Source organism: Scaptodrosophila lebanonensis, unplaced genomic scaffold (assembly GCF_003285725.1).
Source record: "Scaptodrosophila lebanonensis strain 11010-0011.00,11010-0021.00 unplaced genomic scaffold, SlebRS2 tig00000072-arrow-pilon, whole genome shotgun sequence".
NCBI lineage: Eukaryota > Metazoa > Arthropoda > Insecta > Diptera > Drosophilidae > Scaptodrosophila > Scaptodrosophila lebanonensis.
The window spans coordinates 6308255-6334526 of NW_022060558.1; the positions used below are offsets into that span (position 1 = coordinate 6308255).

At 42.1% G+C, this 26272-nt stretch overlaps 1 protein-coding gene across 2 annotated transcripts in view; it reads right to left on the reverse strand.

Annotated features, from left to right (window-relative positions):
* The window catches only part of LOC115625563 (zinc finger protein 395), a 187476-nt gene that overhangs the window by 49797 nt on the left and 111407 nt on the right, over positions 1 to 26272 (reverse strand). For both annotated transcript variants that reach the window (XM_030520656.1, XM_030520657.1), the window contains exons 3-4: positions 20493 to 20593; positions 19737 to 19963 (exon numbers count right to left, since the gene is read on the reverse strand). In XM_030520656.1, coding sequence (XP_030376516.1) covers positions 19737 to 19963; positions 20493 to 20593 — 328 coding nt within the window. The remainder of the gene's footprint in view (positions 1 to 19736; positions 19964 to 20492; positions 20594 to 26272) is intronic.

The window sequence follows — 26272 nt, forward strand, 5'->3', positions numbered from 1 at the left end:
TCTACGCCCGGCACTCAAAACAAATCATTCAATAGATTCGAAAGGCCCGACACAAGCGAGCCAAAGCGCAAAAGCACTTGAACAATCGAAGGTGTGCTTCTAATTTTGGCTCGGCTTGACTCGGCTCGGCCCGGCCAGTTGACCGATTGCATGAGGCGTCAAGGTTGCCAAAAATCCCGAGCATACAGTAAAAACTTTATTTGTCAACAGTCGCAAGCAGCGGCATTTCCTTCTTTGTTATCTTGCTACAATAAATAATACAAAATACAAGTATGTACATATGTGCTAGATCGTTCTAGTTCAACTGGGAGACCAGTTAAATGGTGTAATGGTCCCATAAAAAGGATGAACTAGTTCAATGGGGCTACAGGAGATGTACGCCATTGCTTATATAGATATCTATTAAGTCTGCAATCTACTTCTGCGAAAAAACTTTGTTGCTGAAAACCTATTTTGTAACCATATTTGCTAATAATACCATAGATATTTTAACTTTGTTCAATAAATGCCATATATTTTAAATAACACATAATGTAAAACATTTTAGGGACCTTTTGCGTTATTTATTTTATTTGTATATTCTGTTATTTAGGTGTGAAATTATTGATCAATCGATCGATCGATTGTAGATCCAACGGAGTGTGAATTGCTTGGTTCTTTGTACTGAGACTTATCCAGCGACACAAGAGTCATTTCAATGCGGTAAAATGAAATTAATTTTAAGGAAAGATAACGGCATATTAATGCCAAACATAACCGTTATATTCTTTAAGACTTTGTACAAAATTACCAATTTTAAAATTTCAAATAAACTCTTGACAAAAACATTTTAGAGCCAACCATTCGGTAGTTATCGCCTCCGACTGCATTTAAATGTTCCATGTGATTTTTATTGTCCGGGTATGCCATTTACTTTGTTTTCGTCATTTGTTTAATTATTCATTTATAATTTTTACTTTAGCCGCGATGACGTGATGCGCAGTTTGTCGGCTACCTGACGTGTTTTTATCAAATGATGTGGTTTTATTATTTGTGTTTTATTTTTGTGCTTGGTTTTAATGCTGCCGTTCAAATGAGTAAGTCTCAATTAAAGAAGCTGCGAACTTTTTGTCAGAAAACTTTACCTCTACGCAATACTAACTATAAGTATTTATTACTAAAGGTCATTCAGAGGTATTACATATATGAAATACTAATATACAAATTTTTAATGCTAATCATGTGGTAAGGCAGTGGAAATGCATAGGCTTTCGATGAGTTTTTCGGAACTGTCTATACCTGACATGCTGCAGATGCGGGGCAGAGAAATAAGCTTCAGTTTCTGTATAAATATCTCTACCGAATTTTATCAAACGAGACAAACTCAACAAAGCAATGATTTGAGTTTGTTTGAGGGGAGAATAAGGCTTTGTCAGCCACAAAAATGTACGAAGCCTGAAGAGCACTTTTAAGAGCCTATGCCAATATTTATATCTGATTTGTATATCAGTGTGACTAGTCTGTGGTTGGTCTAGCTCGAGAGTCAGGCAACGAAATGTTTAGTCATTGATTAAAAATAAACTACATACGAGTATATTCATCAACAGGAAATGTAAACAATAAATAATCCGCATCTTGTGTTTCAGTTTTCTCCAAAATTGTACAGATACAGGTATGTTTACATATACATATGTATATGTAGATACTAAATAACAACCAAGTTGTTTGCCATGGCCACAAAAATTTGAAAACATATAGGAACAGCTGCCGCAGCCGCTGCCGCTGCCGCTTTCGAAGTTCCCGTTGACGTCGGCTCACTTGAAAATTACGGTTAATAATACTTGCCCATAGTTATGTGAATGTAAATATTTGCAAAAAGCGAATGAACGACGAGCGGCCGCGATGCGAATGAACCGAGACTTGGGGCCGACGCGTCGGTTGAATGCACTGTGGGCCTGGAGGCAGAAATAGGGGCAGAACCAGAAGTAACATAGAAACAGAAGAGTTCAATTTTCAAATTTGAATTATTTATCGTATTGTAGTGGCTGGCAAGTTTCAGTTTCCGATAAACGACCACGACAAACAAATGCAATGGAAATGGCGCATGCAACATACTATAATGAGAGATCCGGCAGGACTTGTGGGCAGGGAAGTTGCATGTGTGGAACTCAAGACACTATTCGAGTATACTCGTAGTACTGTGGAGGGCTCTGCCACATTTGTTATGCAAATGCTATTCAAATTTCAAGACTTTGACTAACGTAGACAATTTGTAAAGCAAGCTGTAGCTGCTGCCTTTTTGAAAAGAATCCAAAAGATACATATTACTTGTAGGCGCTGTCGTCATTGTCGTCATCGGCGGTCAGCGAGGTAGCGTCACAAGTTCTACAATCCGTTGGCGTCAACGTCGCTGTTGCTGTTGTTGCTTTTGCTGATATTGTTATTGCTTTCCGGCAGTGCAGGCCTCACACACAGCCACACAAATACTATACAGATATTCGTGTTCACAAACGAAGATACAGACACGAATACATTCGCAGCCATCGACCATTTCTACGGCAGCTGAAAGCGCATTTTATAAATAGTTGCTGCTGTTGCTGTTGTGGATTTTAAAATGTATGGACCCCAAACGACAATACAAAAGCAACAACAAAAACAAAAACAACAAGAACAACAACAAAAACAATAACAACACTGTCAGCCGGCCAAGTTGTTTGTTGAGTTTTGTAGGTGTTTTTCTTTTGTACAGTGATTTTTATTTCAGTTTCAATGTTTTTTTTTGCATTTTTCGTTGTTGTCGCAAAAACAAATAATAAATAAAATTTTAATAAACATACACACACACTCACACCTTTTGCCCCTCCGCACAGACCCATACAAAATCACATTATATGATAGCTAGAGCGAACTTTTGTTGTTGTTGTTGGTTTCGTTGTTTTTGTTGTGCTTGAGGCGCACGCGTCGGGCAACGGGAATGGGCTGAGAACCGAATGCGAGTGGGAGTGAGAGCAGTGTAGAGATAGAGGCGGAGGGAACGAGATAGCGCTCAGCAGTAGCTGCGATCGTTTTCAATTTTCGCTGCTGTCGCTGCTGCTGTTGTTGTTGTTGTTACTGTTGTCGTTAGTCGGCACCTTCGACGCTGGCAGCGGCGACATTGACCGCTAGAATGCAATCAACCTAGTCCAAGGCCAAGTAGTCGGTGGTGCTTATAAGCAAGTGTGTGCGTGTGTGTGTGTTTTGATGCATATATGTATGTACATATGTCTGTATCTGTGAGCGATTAGCAAGTGAGGGAACGGGAACGCGTTTTTTATACGACGACAAAGAGCCACCAAACAATGAAAATGTCAAAAAGTAAATAACACAACCATGCAAAATAGCCGCAAGATGAATTATCGAATTCAGAAGTCTATTCCAATGATCCATTTATACTATACAATAACCAGAGCCACATCATTTCGGTTGTCGAGTCGCGGCTTCATATGACTAATTCAGCAACAAGCTCAGTCATTTCCCAGAATTTATCTTCGTTGTAAAATTGAGCCGCTTCCGTGCCTGCAAGGTTTGATTGCGATTCTGACTTTCTCCGATCATTGCAACGCAACACTGGACGTCGCATACCGAACACATTTCTGACATAAAGATACATACTACGGATACATATGTACATATGTATGTATACATGCATAGTACACTTTATATATGAAATTGTTAGTCAGCAAACGTGACTTGAGACGTGGCTGCCAAACACGGAAGATATTGAATATATAGCGTAAGACAAGAAATAAAATAATGTGATGGGAAATACCACGTAAAAACATTTCTGCAGATTGCAGAAGCCCCATTAAAATCTACTGGAATGTGTTCCAATAGTTGGGACCAACATTGAAAAACAAACAAGGGGCTTTATACGAAGTTAAATATTGGTTCTGCAAGTTATTCTCAATTTTGCTCCCTGCATTGTTGACTTTTTGTTAAAAAACTATTTCAAATGAAATACATTTTCAAGCTTATTTAATATATTCCCATATTAGTTGTTATTGAGCACCCTTCCTGCTGCTCTTGTGTCAATGTACAGTTTTGTTTCAATGATTTTATAAGTAAACAAGTTTTACATACAAACCCATTATTAAATGAAACGTTTCTATGACCATCTCGACCATATGCAAATATTGTAATAGGAATTTGAAAAGAGACTAGAAAGTCAAATTTTCGACATAAATAAAATATTTTTTATATATTTTCTGTGTGATTTAAAAAATTCTGACAAACGGAAATTTATGTTACTTCGTTGGTCTTGAAATTTTTCGCCAGCAATGCAGCTTTTGGCCAAATTCACAAATTGGCGAACAGCTACAAAAACTAAGTCTCGCTCCAACCGAAAAATGTTGATTTATGTTTTCTATAAATGGAGATGGTTAAAAGCAAAGTCCGACCAGGCAGAAAGAAGCTTTTTGCCGTGGTCGACAAATACTCGGACTATATATGTGTTTGTATAGATGTATATAAAATACAAAAGCATAAGTCGGCAAACCGGAATAGGAATCGGAATCGGATATGACGCCAGGGTGCTTTTTGCAATAATTTACTTAAGTGCGTTGAGCTTTAACATTTAGCATTGAATTAAAGCAGCTTGGTTTGGTATTTGTGTGCTCCCTTTACGAACGATTATTATTATTTAGCTGAAAGGCAAAAGGACACGATATGCAGTTGGAGAGTAGCTTAAATAGATGACTAGTGCTGTGATTCGGGGAGTGGGGAAGGAGTGGGGAAGTGGGTTGGCCAGGCAACGCAGCACCAAAACAGAGAGGTGGCCGGAGCGCAAAAAAGCGCGAGTTTTGTCGTCTAGACAAATTTGAGCATCATTATGTTAATTAAAACGGTTCGAGCGTGGCTTGTGCTGCTTTCAACAGTATTGCTCCTTCAGCTTTTGGTAGCGGCGATTGTTGTTGTTGCAAATATTGTTTTTGTTGCCGCTCTTCTTTGTCGCTCTGTAACATACTTTTGGGTGCATGAACCTTTGTCGAGAGTGCAAGACAAATTGATTCAGTCGCTGGCTCTTGAAGTCAACCAGCACGATTACCCCGCCCTCCAGGCTTCCCTTCTAAGCCACTTGCAAGTGTGTACGTATAGTATGAATAGCATGTATAGTCATAATTCGTGGTGCTCTATCATGGATTTTCTTTTTTAATTGTACTATATTTTTAATAAACAAGTGTTCTTCCGATCCATTGCCTCACCAATGCCGGCAGTAAAAGGGTAAAGGGCTTAATTTGTGATGTGCACATCATTCAACTACCATTATATTATACTCACGAACCAATCGCATCTAAGCAACAGTCTCTGTTGAACTGTCCAGATTTCAAAATGACTTACCTGTAAGGAGAGGAGAGAGTATTGGTTAGATAAGCAATCAATCGCGATTTGAATAGGAATAAGACAGTCTTTGTCAATAATGGAAACTGACCAAGGAATGTGCTCTTCAAAAATGCAAACCAAATATTGTGTATACGCATTACAAATACGCCCCATTGCACGCGCCTTGGCTTATGTCATTCGACCGAAGTGTGTGTGTGTGTGTGTGAGTGTGTTTGCGCGTGTGTGTGTTGTTGTGGCTTACAATGGTACCAAGCTCGTATTTAGTGATGGCCGGCGAGCTCATGCTCCACCACCCTGCGCCTTGGACCTAGGAAAGGAAGCATTACTGTAAATTGCTTCATGGGAAAAGCGCTGTGACCTTCGCAAAAGCAAAAAACGCTCGCTAAAAGGTTTTCGGGGCGTGTGCGTTGGGCGTTCTGTAAAAACTGAGTGTGTGGCAGTGAGGGGAGCGAAATGCCGCAAATTGTATGCATAATAAAATTGATTCAAATTGGCACGCAACTCACTCTGTGTTACTTTTCTTATGGGCCATCGAAGCCTACACGTGCCACTGCAGGATTTAAGGCTTAATTCGACCGATTAACAACAAACAATGCAAGCCCTTGAATATCATAAATGCAAAGTAAATTAATATTTCGAAGAAACCCTTGTAAGCATAGAAGCTCGCATTAGACAGTTCATAATTATTTGTTTACCTAGAAACCAAAGTGGCTAATCCTTGCTATAATATACGATTATATACTATATCCTTCGTTTCGAGCTACTTCAACCTTTTCCACCATATAATTAAGTACAAATGCTTCATTATTGCTCGGAAGAGCTGCATTAGCAATAATAAAAACAAAGAAGAAAATTCTGAAAATTCAGAAAAACCTGTCTATACCAATGCATATATCCTGTTTATGTATTTATTTTGCAGTAAGGTACCCTCTTTTATTCAACTTTAGGCTCGTTGTTCAATTTAGGCAACACACTGCTCTACTTGCTGCCCGGCTATCTACGGCGAGTTTTTTATCAGTCCACTCTAACCTAAAAATTTCGGATTTTCATAAAATAAGACAGCTTGAGCTAATGTTTTTTTTTTTTTAGTGTGTTTTGGGGCCACCACGAAATGCCAAAAGCCGCCGCCGCTCCGTGTTCGCGTAGATGTGACGGGTAACCTTGAAATTTTATCGATTACTCGAGCTGGGTAAGAAATTTGCTTGTCCCTTTCCCAGTGCTGCGTTAGATGTGGGCTGCGAAATGCGTGCGAAGGGCAGCACTTAATCACGGACAGGCGGAGTGGACGGAGTTGCCCGCAGGTCTGACCAATTTCGACAGCTTGCAGCTATAATTAAATCAAGTTGCGATTTAATTGGCAACTCGTGCATTACGAGAGGCAGTGGCAGTGGGGTGGGGGTGGTGGGGCGCCTTCGTGACTCCCATTGAGAGAAAACGCGTTGAGGTGATTGTTGAGTGAACCGCCGCTCATTGAGTGGACATTGGTGGGTGGAGCATGCGCAGTGGGGAGTGCCCGGCTTGGAAGTTTGCCGCCATTTTTGTGCTCGAAACGTGCGCGACGAAAAGAGCGCAAAATGCGCGGGAACTCTGGCGCAAAACAGTGAAGTCCACTTTTTGCAGTGCAGCGGCTGTTGGGGCTTGCGTTGTTGTTGTTGCGACTGCTGGGCTATTGCCTGCGACCCAGTGAACCACTGAGCATGTTGACGTTCGCGTTGGCGTTCGCCTGCTGACGTTGGCAAAGGACTTTTGTTGTTCGTAGCCTGCGACTGCAAATTCGCCGCAACCCTTAAAAGTGTTGCCATATTGATTTTTGGTGGCCGCAGTCGCCACCATGTGTTGTTATTGTGTGGGTGGTGCTGTTGCTGGTGTGGTGTTGTTGTTGCTGGCATGGTGTTGTTGTTGCTGCTTTTGTTGGTGTTGCCATGCTGCCTGCCTGCAGAGCAGAGACGTTGGCGCTGACGTCGCCATTTTTCATGCGCTACTTTGCTGCTGACCTTGAATACATCTGCATTTTCGCCTGCTGCTAATGGCCCTCTATATGTATGGTGGTATATATTTCTATATATGTATGCTTTCATGTGTATGAGTGTGTGACGCTGTGTGGGAATTTCGCCTTGACGTTGCTTGCATTTGCCTTTTGCTTTTCTGTTTTTCCTCCTTACTTTTTGCCACTTATTTTAACATTTGCTTTGTTTTATGCAAATGTTTTTCAACAGGCCCTTCGCATTTGTATGAGTATCAGGGTGTTGGATTACTTATGTATGTCACTATTAGTTTAAATATCATTTATTTTAATTTGGTGCCGACATTGCCGAGAATCGCCATCGCCCCCAACCATTCATAAAATTGTTTTTGGACTTTTAAGTTCGTTTTTTCTTTTTGCTAACGTGTCGCTTAAGTTTTTTTGGTGCTTTGTTGCTGCCGCCTTGCAAATGTTTGACATTTTTGCTGACATTTCGATTCTACCACCGTCAAGTATTAAAATTGCTTGTTGCCGTCATGTTCTCTCGTGTGCTTAGGTGTGGAAATTAATTAGTTTTCGGTGCCATTCTGACAAACGTGCTGAGAAATTTGCTTAGGAAGTAATCACTTTTATTTATGATATGCTGAGACTGTCTGCTGCAAGTTGTGGCCGCTAAATCAAAAATGTTTATTTGAGGCAAATTACTACTAATTTATAATGTTTGCAACGATACAATAATTTATCAAATTCTCAACTAGCATTTAAAAGGTTAATAACAGAAATGTCTTCATAATATATGCATGTACCTACATATGAATAAACATTTTTTGATCAAATACGTGAAAGTAATTGGTTGTATAGTGAGTTGCATTCTATTGTGGTGACTGGACTGCGTTTGGTTAGTTTTTTCTATATGTTTCATGCTCCAGCTAAACCAGATGCTAAGATTCGATAACCTCATACGATTACTTTTTGCACGAATACTTAATTTGATTTTATTCAACGACCTGTAACCACTTCGATATCTGATATTGAATTTTACTTGCGGTACTATATATTATTTTAAGGGATGGTCTTTTGGAGTCCTCCTAACCGCTTGTTTTCTGTTACCACTAACATATGATCTCAGTAGTCCCTATAAATGCTTGACAGAGATAGATGTGGGCTTATGGATGTGCAGTGTAGTTTGTTCAGAAGCCATTACAATGTACAGCCAAAGCTAAAGCCAACGCCTACCTACAGGGCCCCTTCTCCACCCACACCTCCACCACCACCTTTTATTCATATCGTTGCTACTTTATATGTTTGCACGCACTCATACTCTCTCTTCCGCACATGTTCTGCCACTTGCCTACCTTCTCACTCTCTCGCTGCTTCTCTCTCACTGAAAGTCTCCCCAACCTCACGGTCTATATCTATCTACGTACATACATATGTCTCTTCCTATATTTGTGAGTATTTGCGCGTCGCTGCAATTGCCTTGACTTTGCCGGCATTTGAATTTTAATGCATTTTTGCTGCTTCCCGCCCACATTTCCATGCAGAAGTGCAGGCATGCCAAGCACACTGGGCAGTACTCTGGTGTCCCCCTACCCCACAATGTCAGCGAGAATGCCGCTTGCCGGTTGAGCGGCTGTCAACTTTTGTAGGCAACAGCATGTGCATGAAAATAAGGCAACACTAGAAGTGGAGGAGCCCGAGAAGTGGCTGAAGAGGCAGCTACAAATAGGCATTAAAAGTAATAGATAGATGGAACGAAACCGAGCCAGCAACAGCAATCATGGCGAAAATGTCAAGCGCTGAGGCGTGCCGCGGCCCTGACGCTGCTTTAATTAAGACTGGCTGCCCCCGACTTCTACCCCACCCACCCACTACCCATTACCCACCGCCACTTTATCACCCACAACGTCCCACCCAGCCCATAAATGCAAATGTCATGCAGCGTTGCAGTGACGACGTTGACGTCGGCTGCGCAGTCGGCCTCGTTTGCTGCCCACACGCGCTTGTTGCGCATTTAGAAGCTGAAAAGTTTTCCATGCCATGTGCCATGTGCCTCTAACTGCCCCCTGCATCGCGCTGGCAGCAACCACAGATGTTCGAGTATCTGTGCAGGGAATACACAGATACATATCTATCAATGCATGTACATACATATGCACGAGTATGTATGTAAGTGTAAGCGAGATGCCGGCAATTGTCTTGCTTAAATAATAATTTCGCAATTACTTTTTCAAAATGTTTGTTTGCCAAATAACTCACCTCCACCCCCACCCATCTAGTGATGTAAGGGATCGCCCCACCCAACATCCACCACCTTCCATGTCTGACCAAGCACACACACACACTCACACACACACACACGCGCGCGCACATACATCCAATTGATTGACAAGCGATCTATCGACGACACGTTGCGCAAGTCGTCGATGTGTGGATCTCTCCTCATCTCTCACTCTCCCTCTCCCTCGCTCTGTCGTAATATTTGCCGGCTTGCATTTGTTTGTCAACAATTTGAAATGGGGATCGAGCAAATGCAAATGACTGCCATATGCGTCAAATTATATGGCAAGCGAGTTCGCGGCACACAAACACAAACACACTTAAATACATACATACGTAAATAGCTGTGAGTTGAATATTTTCCTAGCTTTGAAATGAGTAATCAAGTATATCAGATGCAGCAACGAAACTTAAAATGCAAAAATGAAACCTCAGAGGTGGCAAGTGTATAATTAATAGAGATGCAGAGGCAACAGGCAACAGCAACAACAAAAGCCACACCAAAAACCAAGTCGAACACACAATTCGCAATGAAATCACTTGGCGCTGCCAGCGGCTCAAGACGACGAAGGCGATCCAGAAGACGGAGATGGAAGGTGCAGAAGGCTTGTTTAACTTTTAATTATGGCGCTGCCGCCAACAATAAATTTCTGCATGGGTTTGTGTGCGCGTTTGCATATTCATAGCAATCGCATTCGAATTCGCGGTTCGCCTTTGCATTATTATTATTAATTAATTTGCGCAATGCGAAAAGTTAATTAGGCATGAAAAGCGAATCGACCGCCAATGCTCAGGCGTTTCAAAACCAAAAAGGAAATCGCCTTCATTGTAAAATGTGAAGCAATTTAAAACCTGACAAGCACACTCACAACAATTTGCGGCCAGTATTTTGACACTGTCCGCTTGAATTTTGTTTTAGAATGAATGGTGAGCATATCATCGCAATTAGCATTGATTTATAAACAAAAACCGTTTAAGCATTAAAAATATATTATTATTAAGTAGCTCTGCCACTAGACAAAACAACATTCGGAGACATAGTAGTATGTTGAAACAATTTATTGCAAATTGATTTGAAGTAATTTATGTTTGTTGTTGAGAACAAAGCATTTGTATGATAATAGAAATCAAATTTGTTTACGGAACAAGACGATTAGTGCACTACGAATATATTTCATGAGACGAATAAAAATGCTAAAGTAATTATGGAAAATCTGATATGGCTGTCCCACGCTCCAGAAGAAGAAGTAAACATGCCTGCTTTGTGCTTAGGAAGGACACGACTATATCAATTCGTTCGTACATTTGCACGAAACTATATAGCCCCTTATTTTGAACCTTCTCACAAAGCATGAATAATGAATGCGCAAAGCAAACAGTAGAGAAATTAATAAGTTGAATTTATATCAATTTATGGCCTGCTAAGGCAAACAACAAAGCATCTCAAAAAGCCACTAAAAATAATGAGCCTTATTAGAAAAAAAAAACCCTTGGCAATCTAAATTGTGCATCGCAAACACAAAAACACAAAGATACAAAAAAGCCGTGCAGCGACGTCAACGATGGCGTCGCTGTCGCTGTCGCACTTGCAGACGCAGCTGCAGCTGCAGCGGCACTCGCAGCGACAAGTTGCACAAATTCTGCGTCTGTGTGCGAACACGTGCCGTCGCACCTCCGACGTCTTCCCCTCCCTGCGGCCAACACGCTGCCTTGGCCATTGCTAAGGCGGCGCAGCGTGTGAAAACCGAGGCGAGTGGAACGGAAGTGAGTTTGCGCATGGCAGAGCGCAGCAACAACAGTGGCGGCGGCAGCGACGACGTCAGCACAGTGTAGGCAAGTGAGTGAGCAAGCAGTAGAAAGAGAGAGCAAGAGAGACAGAGTGAGAGAGCGAGCAGCAGTGAAATGCATTTCATGGTTGTTGGGGAAAAGTTGAAAATTGCGCAACGATTTGCCGGCCGGCCGGCGCACAGGCCTGCAACAGTGTGGTGGCAATGTAAGTTTGTATGGGTGTGAGTGTGTGTGTGTGAGTGTGTGTGAGTGTAACCTACAAACTGTGACACAGTTGCATTGGCAACGCGCCTCCCTTCGTGTACATACACGAAAAAGTACAGCCACGCCAACAGTTGCATTGGCAACCGGCCGCCATTTTGTGTGAAAAGTGAAACTGGGCCAGGCCGCCCTTACTCTTGCTGCGCCCTCGGCTTCATCCTCACCGCGACCGCCACCGCAACCGCCATCGCCTCTCGTCGGCCCTGAACAGCTCTGCTTTTCGGGCACGGGTACAGTTGTGTGAGATGTGTGGCATCAGACACAGAGCATTGCTTTTCGGCTCTAAATATCTGTTTGGGCATACTTTTCATTTCGCCAAATGAAATCGAAATGCAAAAGCTGCAACTTTGTTGCGCCCCACAAGAGTGTAGCACGACGCGTCGATTCTTTGAGAATGTGTGTCAGGCTCGTGGCATTGTTGGCGGCCACCGCCAGTGCCAAAAGTCCACCAAATTATATGTTTCGCAAGCAGTTTGTTGCAATACAAAGCCTGTTGGCTGTGGGCTGCGGGGCAGTGGAATCGAATTAATTGAAACAGCGCACACGAAAAACTTGAGTGGCATTTGTAATTTGCATGCGCCCGGCACCCCTCGCCCGCAATCCATCCCCAATGCCCGGTCGCAAATGTGTCAGGGAGCCAGCGACACGATTATTATTGAATATGGCCAAAAGAGGCGGCGACCGCGTCGGCTTTGCTGGCAATGTGTGTCAGGCGGATTGCCAAATGCAGCAGCGCGTGTGCTGCCAGTACCAGTGTTGGTTAACGCAATCTGTCAATGGTGTACATACTTACAATCGAATCGAAATGCAGTTCAATGGTTCAAAAACTGCATTCAGAGTTTGAGACTATACTTTCAAACATAAAATATGGGTAGATGAAAAATAGCGATTTCGATAATTGTTTTCAGAGTGTGGATCTTGTTAGAAATGGGGTTGCTCTATGGTAATTTTATGTAAGCGGATATTTCAATCTACTTGTAGGCAATATCTACCTATGTCATTTGCAGCAGTACTGCAACGATGTTTCAATACGATATTAATGCGAGCAATAGGTTAGTTGTTCGATACATGTTTATGAAGCATAGCTTTGGAAAATGAGCCAACTAATTTATTTTATAAAATGTATTTGATATAATTGGTCAAGTCTATTTCAACAATGTTTTGGGTCTATACTGTGCTTGTAGCTTTAATAATTTTTTAGAGAACTTCTGGAACTGAAACATAAGAAAATAAATAAAGTATTATTTTGCTTAAATTTGTAAACGGGAATGTGCATTCAAATACTTGATTGAATGGGGGCTTCAATTTATACTTGTATGGGCTTATAAAAGCATCTTGGGAACGGTAGTGTGTAGCTCACAATTATCAGCGCAATCGCCAATGATCACCCATAGTACAGCTTTGACAAATTTAGCAGAAATTGCAAAACAAACAAAATGAGAGAAAAACAAAATATCGAACTAAAAATGCAGCGAAACAGAAACGAGGCCAAAAGAAGAGCGTGCGCTGAGGCATTTGGCTCGAGAGTCTGTCTATTTGTCCGCTGTCTACCCTTCCCCCCTCCGCTCATCCGTAAGCATGTTCCACTGACTTTTTGCCGTGCAATTTTTATCACCTTGAACATGAAAATGATTGGTTCTACTACTGTTGTAGTTGTTTTAGTAATTGCTGTGTATGTGTATGTGTAAGTGTGTGTGTGTGTGTGGGTGTGTGTAAGTGTGTGTGATTGCACTTGGCACAGATTTTTGAGAAAACTAGCAAACAAATTTCCAATAAATCGTTGAAGTGGCAGCAGCATGCGGGTCGCAGAAAAGTCGCCCGGTGCTTTGCTAAACGCCGGAAAAATGAAAATGAAAATTGCAAATTATGCGCAGCGGCATTTTGTTTATGTTTATTATTACTATAAATCTTTGGAATTTGTTTTCTGTTGCGCTTTGCAACGCTGGCATATGGCGAATTATTTTTATTGCATTTTTTATGTCTTTTTTATTTGCATTGCTGTTGCTGCTGCTGCTAATACTATTGCTATTGTTGTTGCACATTTCAGTCACATTTTTCTGCCTCTTGCAATTATGTATTAAAAATTTATGAGTTCGTTTCTCCCAAAGCACATAAACGCCGCCTTCACACACACACAGACACACACAGATTCTAAAGTGTAGTGCTTCAATGGCGTTTCTCGTTGCTGTAACCCCCTCGCACTCCTCTGCAAGTGACTCTGACTGATTGTTGCGCACTTCGGCGTTATCCTCACATATGGCCGTGGGTGTTTGGGAGAGAGAGGGATTGCCGGTGTGTGTAGGTGTTCGGTTTTCGCTTTCTTTGAATGCATTTGACAGTTCTGCATTTATTTTTAAAACCCATAAAATCTCTGGCTTGGAAACACACTCAATTACTTTGTAAGAGCTCTTACAATCAAGTTAAAGCCTGCGGAATTTGAATTTGTCTTAGGAAAATCATTTTATACATATATCTGAAGAAAACATATTGTTTCAATGTCGCTGAAAAGAGCAGTTACCATTAGAATACAGTTTAGCATAATATAGCATAAGAGATGGCTGTTTATTTCATGTTACTAATGGCATTATTAATTATGATTTACAGCCCAAAATCATACTTGGTTTTAGTTCTTACTTTTAAATTACTCTTTATTTGATAATTCTAAAACATAGGAAAAATGTATGTCTCTATTCAAACATAAGTAGAACAAGCTAAACGAGACTCTCTATAGATGAGAGCTGGAATTGCCAGTGTGTCTTGGAAGACACGTGGGCAGACACTCAAGAATGCTAAGCTGCAATTAGACGCGTCAGTCATTACTCATACGCCTCGTTGTCATTGCTGGTGCTACTCCATGCCTTAAAATTGCTTTAAAATTGCACAAAAAATAGTAGTAGAAGAGGAAAAAATGTGCATGCTGTCGAGCTCATTAAATGCCAAATGGCAATACTTTTAGCTGCACAATTAACTTAATAATAACTCAATAAAAGTCAAGAACGAGAACGACACGGCGGTAGCCAACGACAAATGGCAGGCAGAAAATGAGAAAAATGACTGATAGATAAATTTAAATCGCTTCCTAATCAAAATTCAAGGCCATCTAAGCGCGATGTGAAATTAATACCACACACAAGTGCGTCGACGATCTGTTGTGGTTGCTGTGGGCAAGGCGAAGGGGTGGCCAGGTAGGGGGGGGGGGGCAGTCATAGAAGGCAGCAGCAATAGCAGCAGCAGTTGCTGTGAAGGTGTGAGTGTTGCTGTGTGTGTGTTTGTGTGTGCAGCAACCTTGAAACAACATTCACTTGCCAAACACATACACACACACACACACACACGCCACTCAGAGTCAAAGCGCGGCAGGCACTTGAGAATTGTACAATTTTTAATTAAATTTTGCCATATTTAAAAATAAAAGCAAAATATGAAGAACATGTTACAAAGCATCCACGGCGAACGGCAAAAGGCAAGGCATGGCAACAACAACAGCACCAGCAACGACAACGACAACGGTAACGAGCAGAATCATAAATAAATTTAAGCTTATTTAAAAGCAACAGCAAACACACAAAGCCAGAATGACTCTTTTTCAAAAATAAATACAAAAACCGCCGCATGCAGTTGTTGGTCTCTAGTCTTTGGTGTCTTGCCGTTTATCGTTTGCTGCTTGCTTGGCCAAAACACGCGCGCATTTGTCAAAAAAGACTAGCAAATGCAAGCAAGGCCCGTAGGCACTAATACACCCTTGCACACACACACACACACACACACACACACACACATACTGACACGTGTGCCGCGCCATATTGGCTGTTTGGCGGTTTGGCTGACCGGCTGGCAGTCTCCATTTGCTTTTTGCCTTCTGTAAACTTGCTGTTGCTATTTCTATCTGTGAAAAGCTTAGTGCGCTTTTGCCAACACGCCAACTACCCACAATACCGCCCCGCCCCGCCCCACCTCATCACACACCGCGCACCTATCACCCATCACCCGTTCCCGCTTCACCCCCTCCCTTCCCAGCATGACAGTACGCCAATGTCAACGCTTCGCTCTATAGCCGGCACTGCACACGCCGTGCTGTCTGCTTTGTTTTCCACTATAATTTGTTTTCGCTTTGTTAGTTGTTGTTCCTGCTGTTATAAAACAAATTAGTTGGGAAAAAAACTCAATTTGAAAAATTTATACGTAGCATTTGGACGTGCAATTAGCTGTTCTACATTCACTTGCGGCCTGGCTTGTGTTTTTTATATAAATAAGTGCATATGCCGGCTAAATAAAAAATACTGCAGCACACAAATTAAAGGTTGTGCTCAATTATGAAATGCGTTTCCTTAACATACTGTTTTAACCATATCAATAAGGAGGGACAAGCATACAAGCAATAAAGTGAAAAACGAAAAATTACTAAATGGTCAATTACAAAATTTGTGAGTGGTAGAAATGTATGTCTTGAGCATGTGTTAAAAAATTCTGGCTGAGGGATTTTTTTTTTTTTGAATCTGATGATGAACTGCTCGAGAGATATTGTAAATTTTGTAAAAACCCCCACTGGCTATGTATTTGTTCTGGTATCCATTTTCAAAAATAATAATCTTAGAAATTAGAAATTTTCGAATACAAACAACAAAGTGTACGCTTTTCCTAAGCAAATATCCGCGTCTTATCTATTTACTACTAACATATTCTATTGTAAAAGCATTCTGTTAGGAACATACTAAGCATTATGCTGGATTCATATAATTTTCTCATTTCATAATAACATTGGTTTTAAAATTTTGAATAATTAGGCGCTGTCAAAATGTATGCGCCAACTATGCATTGCGTACCTCCTCGTTCTCGACTTTTCAAGCTACACATGACAGCCCAACACTTGGAACCCTTTGGCAGTCACAGTCATCGACTAGTTATAAATATTTACACCACCCCATAATATTCAGATGCAGAACCAAAACCATGTGTTCATGTAACCGTGCCCGTGCAAACATGGATGTATTTACATATTCGTATCTATGAGTGCATGTTTGTGTGCCAATTTATAGCAGAATTGTACAACGCTTTGTGGTTTGGCCGCAGAGTCGCGGCTGGCAATTGCAACTGCCATTTAATAGCGGTAGCAGCCTTGCGATTGCAGCCTTGATTAAAGGCTAGGCGGGAGGCTAGACGGCCCACCCTCGTGGCCCGCTCTACAGCATTTGTCCCTGGGCCTCTCTCTGTGCCTGTGTCTGTGCCTATGTCCGTGCCAGTTGGCTGGGAGAATGCGAATGCACATAAATCTGCATTTAAAATAATTTTCCACCGCACATTTATTATAATAATAATAAAAAAACAAAGCCAAAGCAAACATGGCGTATGAGTAATTTTCATTGTTCAGCAGTGAAGGTTAATCATACGCCATGTGTGGTGAGCATTTTGCGGTTTTTTCGAATGCAATCGTCGCGACAGACAAAACAGCGCCGACTGCCAGTTGGTGTTGTCATCGTTGATGTTGTCAAAAAGGGTGCATGTTTCACAGTGCGTATGAGTAATGTGTGAAGTGAGCATTACGTATACGCCACGTGCTGTATATCATTGCTCCATTGAAGCTATTGTGCCTATTTTCGCTTAAGCAACGATCGCCCCAGCCCTTCGTCACCGGCGGCACATCAGACATAGATCGGCTGCTCATCGTCATGGCAGTCAATCGACAATAATTGCACACAATTAGCTATTAATTGCGTTCATTGCGAGCAATTGCTGCAGTTTTGCACATTTTTGATTGCAAATCCACAAAAGCCTTGCCTCCAATGACGCTGAGATCATTCGCTCCCTCGCACCACCATAAGCCGCTCGTCAGCTATATATTTGCCATATATTTGTTTGTTTGTTTGTTGTGCGGCTGCAAGATTTGAGATTATGCGGAAATGTTGCACATATCTTTCAAATTGAGCGACGCACCCCCTCCGCTCAACTGGCCCTGCTGCTCGTGCAATTAAGCTTGTCACGCCTTGCCAAGCGCAAATAAACTTGGCATTGTTTGTTGTTGTGCACGGGCATGTGGAGCGCGATGAGTCGCATTCTCCTATGCCGAGCATGGCAAGCTATGTGCACTCGTCCATCATTCGGCCACTTTGTCAGTTAGCACTCTTTCACTTGGCCAGGTCTCGAAATTTGCGGCACTTTTCATTTCAGTGCCTTTCAATTGCCCACAGTTGGCTAGCCTCGGGCTTGTCTGCAGCCCATCTGGTCTGACATACATTTTAAAGTACATTGCAATTGACAGCCGGAAGCATTATGGCCGGGAAAATGCATTCAATGGATTCTTTAGCTGGCTGCCAAAAGATTATGCAACAGGTAATACCACATTCAATATAAAATCATACCTGAAAAGACCTGCATGCTTAGACGCGCAAATTTGTAGAATTTCAGAAGTATCGTTCTTTATATTGAATACAATTAGGTTTGAAAACCTACTGTGAGTCTTGCACTAGGAAATAAAACTGTATAAAACAGCGACATGGCTTGAATTCGATGGTCTCGATTCGACTTTCAATCAAGCTTGTAGAAAGTACAAACAAATTATAAAGCAAATTGCATGAATTGATATCATCACTCGTATTATTTCGTTCGTTTTAAAGACTTCCTGAATATGCGTTTTTGCAAAAAGGTTAATTGAAAATATTTGGAATTGGTTTTTAAAAAATAAAATAGTAGCTTAGATGTTATTGAATTACAAGAAATCATCAAATCTAATAAACTCACAAATAACACTATTCTAGTCATCAAACAATAACTTACTGTCAGATATGTTTATTGTAACTAACTGATTTTGAAATACCTTTCCCAACTACAAAAAGTATTGGTAATATCGAACTAATCGAGAATCAAGTATGAGTTCACTTCGGCCTTTCATCAGCAAGCTATTCTCATCAGACATAGGAACTCAGACTTCAATAAATTGCTGCTGTTGATGTAAGTCCTTACTTTCACTAGACGCTGACTCAGGCCACTCAAATCAATTCGCCATTAATGACGTCTGTGAATATTCGTGGCTGTGGCCTCATGGGTGGCTTTTTGTTTGTTTTGGTTTGAGCCAGGCATTAGCCGTCATTATGCAAATAAAATACAAAAACCAAACTACTATGAAAATCTAATCAGACATTCAAGGTTAACACAACCACTTTAAAATCTCAAAAGCTCTCTTTGAAATGGGGGCTGCCGTCATTTTTGGCTTGTTTTGTGTCCATACGCCGAAATTGTTCGCTGTCGAGAGCCCTTAAAAGCGCCAACCAGTTAATCATACAGACATGTGTACATATGTACGGGCTAACTAGCTTCACAAGCCAGCTGGAGCCGGCCGGGCACATAAACGGGCTGTTACGATGTTTCAATGGCAAGAACTGCTGTTGCGTAAGCGTTTTGGCGCACTACGACAAACACCACACACAACACACAACAATTATAATATAAGCAACGAGCACAACAAATGCGTTTAAAGTTCAACATAATTAATTAAAGCGGAAGAGTCGGATGCGGAGGGAATGGGCGGCAGGCGTTTTGACTATTGATTTTTCAAATTCTACAAAAACAATGAGGGAAAGAAAAGTACACACACTACGTACTATATATGTATGTGTATATGAGGGTGCCTGAGTGTGTGTGTGTGTGTGTGCATGTGTGTGTTCTGCTAACGAGCTGCTGACGCTGCCCTTTGTGTGATTGATGCGTTCGTAGCCGAAGGGCAACTGAGTAACAAGCGTTTTCGACATTCATTTGATTTTGTTCGCTTGCTCAAAGTCAGATTAATTCGCCCTCACGCCGCACTGCGTATGAGTAATGAGCATAGGCATGAAGCATACGCCTCGTGGTCGTCTCTCATCTACAACATAAAAGAAAGAAAAACTGAAAGCTGCCAGTTCAGCGCGACATTTAATTATAGCAATTAAATTGTGGGCATCTGGGCCTTCACTTATGTATGTAAGTGTATGCTATGCATCCACAATGTTGCAATTAAAATGCAACAAATTGTTTGACACGCTCCAATTGCTCTGCACATTCCTTGGCATAATATGCTCTGGCTCGTATCGGCGCTAAATATCGAGGTGGGACTTACCTTCTTATTGCAGCGATCGTCTTTATAGTCCATCACAATGCCCTCGTCCGAGGTGGACACCGATGTTGTGCGTATGCGCGCATTGGCCGAGGCGGCATCGTGCGGTGATAAAATGCTATGGTTGTGAAGTGCATGTCCATCATCGCTGAGCGGCGGGGAGGCAGAGCCGGAGCTCCACGAGGCCGACGAGCTGCTGCCGGGACTGGAGCCGAGACATTTGTCGGGCGCTGCAAGAAACATTTTTACAATTTGGCAATCAGTTTTAGTAATTGGAAATGTCTTTCACGATCAACACGAATGTGTTAATGGGAAGATTGCAGTGCATCAATTCATAGCCCATAAATTCTAAAGAATTTATTGATAAGCTATGATTTAAAAATAAAACATATTTTGGAATAAATAAAAAAAGGTATAATACCATAAGACATTTTTATCACAAAAAAACTAATCTGTTCTACTACTACTTCCACTATTAATTTGTTTATCCTTACATCCTTAGTTGTTTAAAATTCGTAAAGCTGTACTAATTATTTTTATTACAAATGAGAGCGATCTCAAATGAATTGAATATGGGTATTCGTTAAAGCCAGTATGGAGTTTTTTACTCTGCACACGAATCGTTACTATACTCGTATATGTATATCCCGAATCATTTATATAGAATCCTTTGAGTGCCATCCCCATATATGCGTATGCTATTCTACTTTTATTTTAAATGTGTTTCATATTTATAGATAATGGAACGATTTTACTTACCGCTTAGATTCACTAAAATTAATGCGGCACTACAAGCGTTCATTTCTTCAAGTGAGTCGCTGCCGTCGTCGTGAACATCGGTCTGGGGACGTTTGCGTGAGCTGGAAAGAGAGGAGGGACACAAATAAAATTAGCCTGGTCATCAGCATTGACCCAGTTCTGAGGTTGGGTTAATTGCACGCCCCCCACATCCACACGCACACACACACAAGCACACACGTACCGTGCCCCGCTTTTAGCTACAGCTCTGGCCGCTCACATCAAAGTCAAAGTTGCCGACATGCAGTTGCAGTTTTTGTTGTAATTTGCACAACAATGCGCCAATGCCTAGCGATAATCGCCCGGTTGACGGCGACGGAGACCGCGGCAGTGGCATTTCAATGCAAAACAGCGCTCAACAATTTTTCCATTTAGCTAATTTGTGGCTGGGCTTGCAGTGCCTTCGCTTGGTTCGGTGCGTCCCTCGTCCCCCGTCCCTCGTCCCACATTCGTCATTAATTGGTCGCTGGGACCTCGCATTTTTTGGTCGCATTGTTAATTTTTTCATTATTATCAAAATCAATGTACAACGTGCGAATCGTGAACATGCACTTGTGTAATATTTGAATGTGAACGTTTTTATATGCCGTCATCTGTAAATTTCACTGACCTCGTCCAACATTTTCCGCTGCCTGCGGCCCGGGCCGGCCGGCTCGGCCCAACTACAAACATACTCGTACTTATAAATAATCGAAGTATTTACATTAATGTTTTTCTGAGTCATGCCAAAAGTAAATTTGCAAAATGTCGTCTCGCCGCGGCGCTGACGTCAACTTTAAGTCAACCTTGAAGCAACCTTGGAGAGCCAACAATTCCGCCACCAACAACAACAATAAGAACTAGTGCGCCAAATCTGATATCCTCCGCAGCTTTTGCTTTATGAACGAAGTATTTTTACGCTCAAATAAATTTGACAAAGGCGGCGGCAACTGCCACAAAGGCGAAGCAAACAAGGCAGCGCGCTTAAGAATGCAGCAAGTGGCAGGCCAAGTGGGTTCTGGGAGTCCAGAGCAATGCAATTGGATGCAGTGGAGCCCCATACTTGGTAATAGCTGGCGACGATCCGGAGTTGCGCATCGTGTCATAAATTCAAAACATTTCGAGCGCAAAGAAGAAAAGAAAAACTGATTTGAAATACAAGTAATAAGCTCGAGTGGGGAACAATATCGAGCAGCAGCACCAACGGCAACAGCAACATCAGCACACAGCGACGCCTCATATACATAATGGGGCAAGTGCTAACAATTGAGACGTCGCCATCGTTCGTCCCTGTTCCGAGCCTGGTGTGGGGCTTCGGTTATACAGAAATGGGAAGGAGACTTCCATTGACCAGCGCGTGCCGAGACTAAATTTTGCATAATGCTGTCAATGATCTGTGGAAAAGTTATTGCCACGAGGGGAAGCGCGCGATGCGCCTTTTAAACGAATAATTCTTTGCATTTAAAAGCCATTTACGAAAAACGGCACAATTCTAGAATGCAAAATAAGGTGCGGCTCTAAAATCGCGAAGTATGTATGTAAATGCACCGAGGAGAAATAAATATATGAATGGTATTAGGATTATGCAGAATATATATATTGCTAACAAATGTACAGCTTGCGTTTATAATAATATTTTCGTGGATATTGTAATACTCCTAATGAATGCATATATTTAAAAAAAATGTGTATTACAAGTAACTGTAGCTGGAAATGAGAGCAAAAATATTCCCGCAAACTCTGGCAGGCAGGGGCTCAAGTAATTTCGGATTAATTTCAGAAGAATGAAGCTTGTTCAGTAGCTTCAGGAAATGTTTTACCTTGTGGGTTGAGCGTAGAACAGAGTATTTTATGGAGCTCATAAGCAGTTTTCAGTTATACGCTTTACATTGGGCATTGACATTGAGTTGAACTTTGCTCAAACCCAACTGGCGCATTGTATCGTGTCTATCTCTGGTATATGTCGGCTATTGCTGTGAGCTTGTGGCAACTAGATCTGAACAACAGACAGAGCCTTGTTGGCACACAGTGCAGCCCGCTTTTGCCACTCTCCGGCCCAGGCAGTACACGGATCCAAAAGCCTGCAGTGCCGCCGGCAACGGAACAGAGCACAAACAACCAATAGCTTAGGCAGCAGTCAGTTTTTGCCGCAGCTCTGAGCAGCTGCCATAAAATTTTATTGCACAGCTACTAGGTTTTGGCTTTCCTTTGGCCTTTGTCTAATGCGCCGCTGCCTCGTAAAGCAGCCAGCTACAAAGGAAGCGGCGGCGCACGCGCTTTTCCGAATGTTGGCTGAACTGGGCTTGGTCTTGGTCATGGGGACCGGCCGGACTGAAGCTCAAAACATTGCTGCGACTATGGCGTTGAGCACTTGGCACCTTCAGCCGCTTCTTCGGGTTAATGACGCTCTACGTTGCGGCCCAATTAAATTTACTAAACTTGACGATAAATTTTTGCCGTTCCAGTTGCTGGCGCAGCTTACAGAGCAGCCCGCCTCTGGTAGTCGCATAAAAGTAAATTTGCGCATAAATCGACATTTGAAATCTCGGCATTTGTTGCGGGCTCTACATACAAGTAGTGAGAAGAGCCTACTGGTACACACTGAAAAAAAAGGGAATCAAGAAGCAAAGTCGGGCATACCATACTGGCGACCTATAGTATATCCATAGCTAATTGTTGCCATTCAGATCCTAAAAAGTGGTAAATGTAATATTTTCCCATAAAAAATGTTTCAAATCACGCACATACTTTACGAGTCCATTATTTATATTTCGTGATTCGACCATTTTCCCATTCAAGGAACATCTGATCGTCTAAACAAATAGCTTAGTAGAAGTAGGGTGCTTTCAAGTGTGATTCAAGGGCTTTCACAAAACTAGGGCCTCCAAAAATCGATCACTCTGATGTTAGGTCAGGAAACAAAAGATCGCACACTTGCTTTTTTTTCAGTATATGCAGCGGTTTGTTGCGCCGGCCGGCAATAATTTTAGCGGGACAGGCGCGCGTGCCGTGCGAGGGGCGCAGATATCACGATGTGGCTATTTTGTGCGCACAATCGGTACCGTTAGGTTCACAATAGCAGCAACAACAACAACAACAACAGCGGCAACAGCAACAACAATAGCAACGAGCTGGGCCTGGCTTTCCGCAACATTGCGCAGCGTTAGCAATGTTTGCGTTTTTGAGCCGCAACTTTAATAAACTGCAAGTTGTTGTTGCTGGAAAATTGTTGGAAAATGCTCAGGCTTGAGCCGCATGCACTGCGTGGCAGCACGTAAATTGCACTAGGCCAGGTCTCTACTCGGACTCGGACTCGGTCTCGTACTCGTACTCTGACTCTGACTGCGACTTTGGCGCGTGATTGAAATGCGATATATTCGCGCCGATTTTGCCAGCAAGCCTGGGAAATGCGGCATGATTTTCACTTGGGCACATGTTGCCTTGCTGCTGTTGTCTGTTGTCTGTTGTTCGTTGTCTATTGCCTGTTGCCTGTTGCCCAATGCACAAAATGAAGCCAACGGCCACTGGACTATCCATGCGCTCCGCTCCTCCTCCGCTCCTCACCTCCATAGCTCCATAGCTGGCCAGCTCGCTATTCGTTTGTTGTCTGTGTTTTGTTAGCAATCATTTGCCTACCTGCGCACTGCGATTTGCGCTGCCACACAATCAGACGCGGCCCGCGTGTTGCATGCTGTGCACAGCACAAAAAGGTGTTGAAAGCAAAATTACACTGCAATGTGCACCGCATAGGAAAGACAAGAGGAGATGGGGAGTTGCAAATACGCGCTTAGCAATATGATAGCTAAATTGGCAGCCCCAGTCCCATGGCAGCAGGAGGGCCAGAGTCTGAGCGAGGGGGTGTGGCACTCGTTTGCATGCCGCACAAAAATTAGTTGCATCTTTGCCTTCACCTGTATCTACCCCTCCATGCAGCTTGTTATTTATTTGTTGTGTACTGTTGCTTGAAAACGACTCATAAGTCCACAAAAACTCATGCTAGCACATTTTGTAAGACTTGAACTCCGAGTTTTTGGGCCAACCGGGGGCCGCCAATGCAGTTGAAAGCAAAAATGAGGCCCCTTGAATAAGCCACGTGCGATCACAGAAAAAGAGCCGAGACACTCAACGGGTCGTATGCGCAATGTAACGTTCGAAATTGCCTCGAGAGTTGTAATTGGGAAACTAGTAATTGGGCGATGGAATCGGGCTGCTCGCAAGCTCTGGTCAAATATTAAGCCATAAAGAAATTATTGGGCTCGTTGCGATTATTTCAAAAGAAAACTTTCACCAAATCGAACAAAATTGCATGAACAAATTGCTGCAAAAGACTTTCCCCGGTCCAACATCAACCGAGGGTGCCGCGTAGAATTACAGGAAATAATATCTCATACCACCAAATCGACCGAATTGAGTGCGGCAAGACTTAATTGAAGTAGGAACAACATAGAATGCTACACCGAGCAAACCCGACAATGAAATACCCTTTATCCAAACAAACTTCGGGTGCTGCGTTATACAAGTATGCGCGCATAGGAGAGGTAAAAAGAAGAAGAGAACTTTTCTTAGAATTGACGGATGTAGCGAAAAAAAAGAAAAGGAATTGTGGACAGTTTTAAAAAAATGCTGTGGAAAAATTTGATATACACTGGTACTGCGTACACATTATTGTTAAAGTAGAAAAACCCGATTGATATGAATTGAGAGTATTTACAGAGTTTGTACGATAATTTGTGGCAAGTATTAAGTACTAAAATGAATGTTATTTCGATAAATGGTCCTGATGACCAGGAGATATCAAAGAGCCCCAGACTAATAGTTTTAGCCAACTCTATTGCCTAAACAAGGTGGAGAAAAGCGCCTCAGCTACGAACCGACCGGTTCAAAAATCACATCTTACTAATACAAGTAGATCTAACTAATTGCAGCCCTGTCGAATAGTGAATTGAAATTCAATAGAAATATCAGAGAAAAATTTCTTTGTGTGTTGAGCGAAATAAATGAAAAGGAAATCCCCGAGCTACTTTGTCCATGAAGACGCAAATGGTTCTGTTTACCCACACGCCGTATAATCAGACAAACGTTCGCCGTTATTTAAAGGCACCCCACACAATATCTCATCGAATCTAAATTCTTTTCAAGTACTGCAGAACAAAAATACTTTATGTCTTTCACAATTATCGGCAAGCTTTTGCCTGATAAGTAGCATTCAGCAAACGACCGATTTGATAAAGGCCAACGAGCATTTCTTGCTGTTATTGTTGTTGTTTGCGTCAATGGCCAAATGGCCAAATGGCGAGAACTTCATTGAGGTTTTTGTCGCTGCTGCGCCTTTGTGTGGAGTGTTGTTGTTAGATTTGCCGCTCCGAAGCGACGACGCTTATCAGCTACGTCCGATAAGTAAATGCTTAACAATAACAACGAAAACGACAACGACAACAGCAACGACGACGAAAAGCCAAGTCAAGTTGAACAACAACAGGTAAGAGACAAAGGGAAGCAAAAGGTGAACACTATAGCGGAAATAGCCAAGACAGCACGAAAGATACTGCCAAGCAATTGAAAAATAGCGGCGAACAAATAACGTAGTATCTAACCATTTTGACTAAATCGAGTGTGCCACCAACAACAGCAACAACAACTACAGCAACAGCCAAAAACAATAACAAAAACAAGAACAATCACGCAGACCAGAATGCTGGTGTTTTGTGCCTCTTGGACAGCATGCGGAAGATAATAAAGCGGCGCTTGAGTTCGAGCGTGAG